Here is an 11676-nt window from a genome sequence, read left to right as displayed (position 1 = left end):
CCTGGGGCGTCCCTAAATTCGAAGCCAATCCCTCCTATTTATCACCTCCTTTAAAGGGCAAGGAACACACCTCCTCAGGATCTCTGGGGTGACGGTGGGGGCGGAAAGTAAGGATTTCTACTTACTCCATTCATTCAGTGGTTAAATATTTATTTTGTGGTGACAGACACTGACCTAAGCGGTTTATATCCCTAATTCTCACAATAATCCTCAGATCTGTGTTATTAACCCGATATTTCCTTCTCTACAAAGCGGAGCAAGAGGCGCAGAGCACAGCAGCAACTTGTCCTGTAAGCGGTGAAATCAGAGCCTGGGTCTCTAATCTCCAGGCTGTGGCCGTTGGGCCGCCGGCTCCTAGGGGCTACAAGCCCACCTCGGTCTCTTGTCGGCGTCCCGCGAGTCCTCCCGCGGGCCCCACGCGGCGGCCACAGCCCGCCCGCGCCACCTGGAGCTGGCAGCGCCGCCTCCTCGCTGGTCCCGCGAGGCACGTGGCAGGTGCGCGGGCGCCCAGTGTCCCCGCCCCCGCGCCCCACGCAGGGTGCCCGGCGCCCCGCAGCGGCAGGGCAGGTCGCGCAGCCTCCGCCGAGCCCGGGAAGCGCTCGGACGAAGAGGAGGAGCCAGGGGCACCGAGCGGGTGGAGTCGGGAGCACGAGAGCGGTGGAGGCGGATTTCCTGGGCCCGGCTCGGTGGGGCTACTATGGCGTTTGGGAAGAGTCACCGGGATCCCTATGCGACCTCCGTGGGCCACCTCATAGGTAAACAGCCGGGGCGGGAGGGGAGAGAGACGCCAGGGCCGGCTTTGGGGGCCCGGGGCCCCTTCCCGCTTGACTCCATTCTCGGCCTGGTCCAACTTGGAGGAAACCCTTCCCTTCCTCCCTCCCCCCCCCCCCGGAACTTTCCCAGGGCACCCGCATCGCACCCAGCGCCTTCGAAGCATTTCTTTGTGGCCGACTCCCTCTGGAACCCCTCCTCAAACTCTACCTCCCTTTTGGTGCTCCCCGGAAAGTGTAACCGAACAGGTGAATCACGCACGTGATTCAGGTGTGGAGTGTTTGGGCCTCTGCAAGGAGAGAGGGTAAACTTCTGTGCCAGGAGAAAGCTGTTCATATCGTACGCCCACTCGAGGGCCCGGTGTGGCTCTGACCTGTTCACCGAAGAGGGAAGAAGCCTCGCGGAGGTTGAGTGATGTGACTTCTGTGTGAGAGGCAGGTCCTTTAAATCGGTCCTGTCTGGCGCCAAGCCCTTAACAAGCTGAGTTACTTTTTGTGAGTAAACAAAGAGAATGAAAATGCCCAGCACTGGAGTGAGGGAAGCGGGAGCGGAGGAACAGTCGGGGTCGCAAGAGGCCTTTGGAGGCACCACGCAGGTATTTGCCTAACGCCTTCCTTTCATCTGTGGCTGTACTCTGAATAACGTACCGGGAAGCAGAAACCAGCGACTGGATTGTCTTACCAGTGCCCTCTCCCTTCCTCCCTTCTCCTCAACACCTCCCTCGGGGAACCGGGTGTGGCACGGTGCCTATGGATGCCAACCAAGCATGCTAAATATAATGTCAGGAACTTAGTGGGGTGACGACATCCTGAGAACCAGGTGGTTACAGTAAGGAGGCTCAGATTTGGGCAGTTTTGCCTGCAGCTCCATTAACAGTGGGGAACACCCCACCCGTCCTGAACCTTAGTTCCCACATCTTCATAAGGGGGTGAAAGTGACCATCACCGAGGGGGGAGATGCTTTCTAAACTGTTGCTGGCTATATCCCTATTGGACATTAAAATGAACTTTGAGTGGATATAGATTCAGACTGTGTCTTCATAGGCTGATGATTTAATGTTGTAAATATTTGCTGACTGCCAGCTATACACCTGGACCTGGATGAGGCAAGGGTGAGACATGGTCCCCACCCTCACGGAATGAGCAATCTTGTAGGTAAGACAGACACATTATGTAGTAGCTACAATATAGTACCCTTGCAATATAAGAAAACTGTAAAACAAAACTTATGGAACGGGAGAAACTGACTTTGTCATGGCTTTTGAAGGGTGAATAGGAGTTTTCTAGGAAGAAGGGAAGGTAGGAGGAAGCGCTTGAAATGGCAGCAAGGAATCTGGCAGAAGGAACAATAGTAGGTGTCTAAATGACGCAAAGTTGGTCAGCTCTGTCGATGGAGTGCCAAATTCAAATGGTACTTTTCCTAGATACGGAAGCAGACTAAGCTTTGGGGTTCTTCCAACCAAACCCTTTTCTTCCTTCCTCTTCATTCTCCTTTTTAACTTTTTCTTCATTCCCCCTAGACCTAGGGTTTTCATGCTGAGGATCTCCTTCTCCCATGAAGGAAATATATTGAGCTCATTTAGGTTGTGTTCTGTTACTCTTCCCAGATGGCATTTTATATTCTTACCGAGAATATCTGGAGAGGGAAAATTATCTGATTGTTTAATGATGGGGTTCCAGGTGCAGAAGCACTCCAGTCTGCCTGGTGCAGCTTTGGTTAGTAAAGGTGCTGGGAGTGACCTTGCTCTAATGCTCAAGGACACAGACAATTTCAGTAGTTCTGATCACCCTCTTTCTCAGTATGCCCCTCCCCCACTCAAGGAGACTAAATGACTTAAAAAAAAGCAAATAAAAACGGACATCAAATAACTGAAATTTGAGTGCTAGTTCTACCTTGTACTGGCTGTGTAGCCTTAGGTAATTTCCTTAACTCCTCTAAACTTCTGTTCGTCATCTGTAACAGTGGGTTAAATGAAGTTGCATAAGGTAAAATACTTTGCACTATGCACTTCACTTTGTGCACCGCTCAACAGGTGCTTGTCCTCAGAAAGACAGGCAGGCAGATGGAGGTTTAGCTGGCCTGTCTTGGCCCTGCAGCCTGAGTATTGTGCCTGTAGCTTTTATTAATAGGTCCATTACTGCTGTAATGGCAGCACTCTGAACTTGAGTTCTGATTGATTCCTGAATTACTGGGAATTGCTCAGAAAAAAAAAAAAAATCTCTTTGTCTTTTGGTAATATAAACTTAATGGTACTTGCTAGTAAACCCCAAGCAGATTATTTCGGGAAGATCAGACATTTCTTCTTCTGTGTTAGCTCAGACTCAACACAAGAGCTTTTCTTTGCAGAAAAGGCTACATTTGCCGGAGTTCAGACTGAAGATTGGGGCCAGTTTATGCACATCTGTGACATAATTAACACTACCCACGATGGGTGAGTACAGTGTGTGGTGCACGCGTTTACCTCTGATAAGAAGCATCAGGACTACAGCACATTTTCTCTTGAACACTCTGGTTTTCTTGAGTGTTTTCGTCACCCCTTGGGCACCACTATCTTTTGAAGGTGTGTCTAGTTGAAACATTAAGACGGCTGCTTATTTCAGTGTGTGGAATACTTGAGAATCCATTATAATTTTTCTCTTTGCCTTTTCTTCAGTAGTTTCAAATTTTGTCTTTGTGAAGCTCAAATTCCTTTTTCTTCAAAGAAAGGAGAATTTTTTCCTTCTTTAGAAATTCCCCCTGCTCTGATTGCCAGTATTTTATGTTACTGTAACTGAAAAATATTATCCAGAAGCTAGTAAACTCCTACTGGTGACCTGTCCTGGGCAATTGTCATTATTTATTTATATATTTTAACGTTTATTTATTGTTGAAAGACAGAGTCAGAGCGTGAGCAGGGGAGGGTTAGAGGGAGGAGACACAGAATCTGAAATAGGCTCCAGGCTCTGAGCTGTCAGCACAGAGCCAGATGCGGGGCTCGAACTCACAAACCACGTGATGGTGACCCGAGCCAAAGTCAGATGCTTAACCGACTGACCCACCCAGGCGCCCCAAGGCAATTGTCATTATTAACCGGGAATTAACCTAGCAGCCTTTTTTTCCTCTCCTTGTTTATGAGACAATTTTTTCTTAATGTCAACTGGCCCACGTTCATGCTGTGTTCTTAAATGGTGTGCTTTTGTTATATGTTTTAAACTTTAGGGAATTGAAGCTTTAAATAAAATCATTAAGGTCAACTGTTTTGTGAATTCAGTCTGAATTACAGATTGTTATAAGGGATACAATTCTGTTACTTTTTCTGTGTACATTAAACTGATAACTGATAGCAAAAAGATTTAGTCTAGTTTATGTTGATTGTTGACGAAGAAAACATTATACGTAATTGTTGATTATATTAATTGACTGTACATTAAGGTGTTTATGGTGTTTTCCCTATCATCTTGTTTACCATATTTGGTTCCTCTGGCCTTTTCTTCACTGATAATACTAATTTCTTCATTGATAATACAAAAAGGGAATCTCAAAGTAAAATGTTTCCTTTCAAAAAAGTACCTTTATTCTTAAACTTTTCTAAGCATTTAATCTTAGATTTTATGTATGATTTTTTAGAAATATAGATAATATCTATATATTTATAATAGTTATAATTCTAGGTAAGCATATGTAATTGTCCTATAATAGGAATTCTATCCATGCAAACACAGACAAAATTGGAAGGTAATGTAAAAAGGATTTGTATCTTTTTTTTCAGTTTTGTTGAGCTATAATTAGCAAACAGCACTGTAGAAGTTTAAAGTGTACAGCATGATGCTTTGACCTGTATGTATTGTAAAATGATGACCACAATAAGTTAACATCTGTCACCTCATACAGTTAACAAAAAAAAATTTTGGGCCTCGTGATGAGAGCTTTTAGGGTCTACTCTTAGCACCTTTCAGGTATCCCATCAGCAGTGTTAACTATAGTCATCATATTATACTTTACATCTCCCAAGAAGTGATCTTCTAACTGGAAGTTTACTGTACCTTTCAATCACATCAAAGTAAATTTTGACCCTCTGTTTCTACATAAATGTTCCTTTTATAATGTAAAATTGTAGCCCATCAGAAGCTGACCTACTTAGTTATAATTCCTCCTATATCCCCTTCCCTCTAGGGTGCTCAGGAAATAGTCTTAAAAATGGTAACCTTCAGGGGCGCCTGGGTGGCGCAGTCGGTTAAGTGCCCGACTTCAGCCAGGTCACGATCTCGCGGTCCGTGAGTTCGAGCCCCGCGTCGGGCCCTGGGCTGATGGCTCAGAGCCTGGAGCCTGTTTCCGATTCTGTGTCTCCCTCTCTCTCTGCCCCTCCCCCGTTCATGCTCTGTCTCTCTCTGTCCCAAAAATAAATAAACGTTGAAAAAAAAATTAAAAAAAAAAATGGTAACCTTCATTGTTTTGGAAATTACATTTCCTATAAACCAGTTTTGTGCAGTTATAGAAGGATATAGATATGAATACATTTCATGTGTAGTGTTTTCTGAGTAATACTGTTATGTAAATATTCTATTTGATTCTTAAGGGGGTAGATGGTATTGTCTGCCTACGTGTATGAGGAAACAGGTGTGAGAAGTTAAGTAATCTGCCCCGGGTCACACAGCAGAACCAGGACCTTGGTCTTCTCTTTCCACGATGCATATTGATTTTCAGAGACTTCTTATTTTTGGCAATGCCTAAAATGATGATTCCATTGTATTTATTGCTATAGGCCAAAAGATGCAGTAAAAGCTTTGAAGAAAAGGATTTCCAAAAACTACAATCATAAAGAAATCCAGCTTACCTTGTCAGTAAGTATTTTTAATATTATGATTAAGACTCTAGGATTTCCCAAGCTATAGTCACATTTTTAGTTTGGAGTAAACAAAACAAAGAAAGATAGATAGATAGATAGATAGATAGATAGATAGATAGATAGATTCATTCTGAGATAATAGGTTAGCACAAAGTTATTTACCATATGAATTAAAACTGAGAATTGCAGAATTGAGAGAGTTTTGCTGATTGTAATAGCATTTAATTTCGTGGAGAGCGTGTTCCTGGAAAATCAGCTTTTCCTGCTCAGGAGATGGGAACTGGTAATTCAAAACTTGTAGACACTGATCCAGTCAAGAAGTCTGTCTATGTGTTACCCATGGGGAGAATTGAAGTCTTGAAAAATGCTTCCCTGTTAGCTTTTTGCCTCACTTGAACAGCTCTGTGGAATTCTGAGGTGCTGGCAGCTCATTAAGTTTCAGCCAACCTCCCCTGCGTGGTATAATTTGGAGAGTGTTCTTTGTTCATTTAAAGAGTGCTGTACACCTTACTGTCTGTGACTTGGGTGTGGGCATTTATTGGATGCCTTCCCGTTTCCACCCCCCACCCCCATCCTGGGCCATAGGATCTCTTCAGTTACTTCCAGTGAGTTGCCTTTTTCACTAAGGTAGGTTTTGTAAGCCCTGCCTGCTGCCCAAGAGTGAGCCCTGTAGCTTTCTCATTTTTCCTGCATACCTTTGTTTACCTCAGCCAAGCCCCAGGCCACAAGGTTAAGGACCTAATCAGCCAGTATCACCCTCCCCTTAGGGGCTCTGGGAGTATTTATCAAGAGGACTATGGGACTGAGGTGACCACAGCTCCAGTGTTTGAGTTTCAAGGGAAGAAAACTGCCATCTTGCTTGAGAAGATAAATGTATGCCACCTTCTATGTTTCAGCCTGTGGTATTATTTCACCTTCTTACAGGTGTTTATATGCTGGATGTGTCTTTTTCTGTTGTGCCCAGCCTTCTTGGCATTTCTGTGGTTTCTTCTTATCCCTATCTCCCTCTCTGTTTCCATCCTGGTTCCCTTTTCTGATGATGAGCTGGGGAGAAGGTGAGGTTATTCTAGAGTGTTGTCTCTTCTGGCCCTCCATTTCTCTTTGGGTTCCCACTCTTTCTTCCCTTTGGGTAGTTCGGTATCTAAAGCCTTACTACCAGCTACCTGCCTGTTCCCATTACCTGTTCCACCTCTGGTAACTGTACATCTTCCACCTCGTGTTTTCCATACCAGAATGTGAGAACAAACAAATCTAAAACCTACCTATGCCAAAGTAAGGGGAGGGGGGAGTCATGGGTTGGGGGTCAGAATAGCCCCTCATTGTTAGGTCAGAGTTCATTAAGGTACCTACTTCTTGGGTTTTCTTTAAATAGGCCTTTGACTCTTGATAGCTTCATGTAGATTTGCCCCAATCACTTCATTTCTGACTACTCACTGCGTTGCAGAGGTGTTTATGGCTTCAGAACAGACTTTAATGTTAACTTAAGCCAGACTTAATTATGAGGGAAATTAGCCACAGAAAGAATCATTCAATGTCTGTCAAAGCAATTACATGTTTACCAATGAATTCTTTAAAAATGGATGCCCATATGTGACACTTCCATTTTATTACTCTGAAGTGATGAGAGCCTGTCAAAGTCAATTATAAACGTTCTTTGAATTATGTGTCATTTGAGTTCTCCATGGACTTCGCTGATCTTGATTAGGTCTTTGATGGGATTGGACTACACTGCAATTTCCTACCATCAGTTGGTGGGGCAGTTTTGTCAAGAAGCCGATAGATTGGTTTTTTAAAAAGCATTTTGTTACCAAACTTCATAACTCTTAGCCAGAGGCTAGCCCTTTGAAAGCGACCATTGTGATAAGTCTCAGCAAGATACTATTATTGTCAAGTGGACAGTGGTTGAACAGGTTCCTGGGAATCAATTAATTAATAGGCCTTTGTGGAACACCACCTAGGTGATGAGTTGTGGGGGCTTCAGAATTTGTGTAAAATGTATCTGTTTATCCAGGAGCTCATTGTAGGGTGAGCTCATCCCCTGGGATGGCCATACCTCTGTGGGGTCTTCAGCTCTGGATGGCCCCAAAGCCTGGTTTACTATGTTTGGTTTAGAAATTGCAAGAAATAAAACTACCAAGTAGCTCTTTTTCTTCCAGTTTTTCCATATTCCAGTCAACATATTCTCTCCTGATAGGAAATTATCCATGGGAACAGATGATCAAAATCGTTACCATTTATTAAGGTCCTGCTATCTGTGTGGCTCTTCATATACATTATATTTCATTTAGGCCTTAAAAGAAGTCTCTAAAGCGAGGTATTATGGCTCATTTTGCAGATGAGAAGACAGAGGCTTGGAAGGATAAACAACTTGCCAAGTCCAGCACAAAAGGAGATTAGTGAGACCTACTCTTTAGTCCTACCAAGTCTCTCTTGGTCCCTTGGCTTCTAGGTTCTCTATCCCACCTGAGATTATGGTGTCTATTTCCAGAGATAGGTTATCTGAACATGATCTGAATGCTTAAATTGTACCAAAGCCCAGTTTCAGAATGTGTAAAAGCAGGGTATTTTTCCAGTTTGGCACAATAGGTTCTATTGCTTATCTCTGTGGGCTCTGGGGTAAAAAGAGGTACCGGTGACATAATGAAAGAGGTGAGCTAGAAGTAATTAGTCCTGAAATTGTAGATTCCGATGGGGAAAACAAAAAGGGCCGTGATTTGTGATCTCCATATGTTAACATTGTCAGCATTTCATGTTGACTGTCTAATTTTATGCATGTAACCTCCTGGGAATGTTACCCATTACCATCAAATCTCAGTGATCCCAAAGATAAAAATCGGTTTGTGAAATATTTAGTAAGAAACTCCCCATTCGTTTCACCATTAGGGAAAGTGAGACTTGGAGGCTATCTTGTCTAATGAGACTGCGTAATGGGTTGAATGAAGTATTTGTACAAATTCCCATTGAACTAGTGGTACTTTTCCTCTCTGTGTTTCACCTAATAACTCACCACAGTGCATCAAGCAAAAATTCATTTGTTATGCAACTTCTTTAAATTTTCTCTAAATAACTTGCTCTAAAATATTCATTTATCTCAGTAGGTTTTGGATTTTGTTTTCATTTTCCTTTGCTTTAAATATTTTCCATGCTTCAGATAGCTGGCTACCTGTGTTCAGTTTTCTGATTGCCTTCTTAGCCACATTACCCTTAAAACCACAACTCTCATACCTTCTTTGTATATTGGCACTCCAGTGACCCAGCACAGAGCATAGTGGAGAGTCCATTTTCAGGGCTGCTTTTCTGCAGAGACGATCATGCCTCTCCCAGGCACATTATGGTTTCTGTGACCTCTCTAACCTGAGAGGTGGCAGCATGGAAAATAGAAATTTAATTTTTTTAGATCCCTTTGAGAAATCTGCTTTCTGCATGCAGTTAGTTCTTCAATACCAGCTCATTTTTTTTAGCCTGACTTCTGCTTATGTTGCTTGATTGAAAATGGACCCCCCCCACCTCCCAAGGTGACTAATGATCCCACTAATCCACAAACCTAGCGAGTATTTTTCATGTCCTATTCTTAGCTATTTTGACATGTGATCCTTATGGAAACTGCCCTCTTTTGACTTTACCAATATTATGTTCTCTTTATGCTTCAGTTTCCATTAGTTGCACTTTGATCTTTGATTGTCCTTATGGAGTTTTCTTCTGGCATGTGTGATTGGTGAACCCCAGTGTTCCAGCCATTCTTCCCTGCTCCCCAAACACAGCCTTGGTTTCTCACGTGAGGCTTCCATCCCTTGTGAGCTGCAAATGTGCATGTACAGCTCTCCGTTAAATGTCTCAAATGTTCTCACCATCTATTTTGCCTTCAGTCTCTTGGGCTGCTATAACAAAACTACCATAGGCTGGCTAAACAATAGACCTGTATTTCTCACATTGTGGAGGCTATGAAGTCTAAAGTCAAGATGCCAGCAGATCCAGTGGCAGGTGAGAGTCTGCTTTCTGGCTTGTGGATGGCCATCTTGTCGTTGCCTCCTCTAATGCCCAAGAGAGATCCTCTCCGTCCCTTTAAAAAAAAAATTTTTTTTAATGTTTATTTTTGTTTTTTAATTTTTTTAAATGTTTTTGAGAGACAGAGACAAGAGTGCAAGTGGGGGAGGGCAGAGAGAGAGGGAGACACAGAATCTGAAGCAGGATCTAGGCTCTGAGCTGTCCACACGGAGTCTGATGCGGGGCTCAAACTCACAAACCGCGAGATCATGACCTGAGCCAAAGTCAGATGCTTAATCAGCTGAGCTACTCAGGCATCCCTCCTGTCCCTTTTTATAAGGGTACTAACCTCCTTGCTCAGGGCTGCACCCTTGTGATCTAATTTCTTCCAAAGGACCCACTTGCACATCACATTAGGGATTAGGTATGTCAACCTATGAATTTGGGAGGGACACAGACATTCAGTCCATAGTACCATTAAACTCAAAATATCTAAATTTCAGCTCCTTATTTTTACCACAGACCAAGCCTACTACTCCAATCACTTCCAAATTTCCATTCAAGGGGCCATGAATCTCATGCAGAATAACAGTGACTTCACATCCAGCCATCCTTTTCCTACAAACATCAGTTGTAAAGTTATACTTTCGTGATTCTCTGCAGTCTTTCCTTCCCTTTCCTTATACCCACATCATCCTGGTTTAGGCCTTTGTGCCTTGGTTCTGTACTAGTGGGTCTCTACTGGATTCTCCGTCCTTCCAGGTGCCTGCTGTAGAGTGCTGCTTGAACACCTTCCCACAGGATTTGTGCACATTAACCTTCTTCTCAAGTTCAGAATAGAGGTGTGATGGCGACAAACAAGGACCCTTCACTGGCCTCTTAGTGCAGTGGCCACACTCTTCTCATTCACTGCCATGCGTTTCTGTATAGTCTGTATGATGCTGCTCCAGACTTTATCCACCCTACCTCCCCAATGAAGTCTCCCCACATGAAGAAGCCCCTACAAACCAGAGTACTCATTTTCCTTCTGAGATCTCCTATGCTTTGTCGCCTATATGTATGTTATGTATGTATTTTGATACCATTTACTTTCCTAGAATATAGCTCTACATTCATTTTTTCTTAACTATTTTTCAAAGCCCAACTTAGGACCACCTTTTTCCAAAAGTCTTAAAACCACCTGGCCCTAAATTATCACTTGGCCCTAATTTACCTGTCCATAAAGGTCTGTAGCTAAGATGACTGTGTAATTTATCATCCAGACCAGGACAATTTTGAGAATGAAAAAGATCATTAGTAAAGCTGGGACAACAAGAATATACCAGAACTTCCCTGGAAAAACTAGGACAAATATCCAGTCTGTAGCCCATGTGTCTGTAGCACTTTACATTCGGCACTTAGCATTTACTACCAAGTACTGGTATTTAATGGTTTTAATGCTCTGATGATTGTGTCCCGACTCCCCAAGAAATCTGTCCCTCTGAGCACTTACATCATGCCTTCTACTTCTTCACATTCCTAGAACCTCATGCTTTACCATCTATTTTAGTAGACCGTAAATTCTGTTTAATTAGGATGCTGGTGGAAATCATTACTTAGCGATTTTTACCTTCTATGTAGGAGGGTGGTTTTGCCAGAGAGATATAATTAAATTTAAATTTTCTCTCTAATTTAGCTTATTGACATGTGCATGCAGAACTGTGGTCCAAGTTTCCAGTCTCTGATTGTGAAGAAGGAATTCGTTAAAGATAGTCTGGTTAAGCTGCTGAACCCCAGATACACCTTGCCCTTAGACATTCAGAATAGAATCTTGAATTTCATTAAGGTAAGTCTATTGTATGCCTTATGGGATGGAAGGCCTCTAAGATTAGAACTGTAATTATGTACATCCTGATCGGTCTAGTGACCCTTTTACAAACCTAGGATTGAGCCAGAAAGCATCTCACTCTTTTATTTTCCAGGTAATAGTAATTTATTGGTATTGGATGGTGCCCTATTTCTGAAGAATTTTTAGTTATTTCTGTACTTTTTCTCAGTTTCTGTTTTATTCGTGTCTGATAAGAGAGTGATGTGTATACTTGTTTGACAGATAGGGA

General features: G+C 43.0%; 1 protein-coding gene across 2 annotated transcripts in view; it reads left to right on the top strand.

Annotated features, from left to right (window-relative positions):
* The first annotated feature begins 611 nt into the window (after positions 1 to 611).
* TOM1L1 (target of myb1 like 1 membrane trafficking protein) overlaps positions 612 to 11676 on the top strand; it is a 47242-nt gene continuing 36177 nt past the window's right edge. Inside the window, exons 1-4 of one of the 2 annotated variants that reach the window (XM_030295944.2) lie at positions 612 to 755; positions 3118 to 3202; positions 5513 to 5591; positions 11256 to 11405. In XM_030295944.2, coding sequence (XP_030151804.1) covers positions 698 to 755; positions 3118 to 3202; positions 5513 to 5591; positions 11256 to 11405 — 372 coding nt within the window. In that variant the 5' untranslated portion in view covers positions 612 to 697. The remainder of the gene's footprint in view (positions 756 to 3117; positions 3203 to 5512; positions 5592 to 11255; positions 11406 to 11676) is intronic. The other variant, XM_030295945.1, reaches the window with a different exon arrangement.

The sequence above is a fragment of the Lynx canadensis genome, chromosome E1 (genome assembly GCF_007474595.2).
Source record: "Lynx canadensis isolate LIC74 chromosome E1, mLynCan4.pri.v2, whole genome shotgun sequence".
In the NCBI taxonomy this organism is placed as follows: Eukaryota; Metazoa; Chordata; class Mammalia; order Carnivora; family Felidae; genus Lynx; species Lynx canadensis.
The sequence above is the reverse complement of the archived record's forward strand: the minus strand, read 5'-3'. Positions and strand labels throughout refer to the sequence as shown.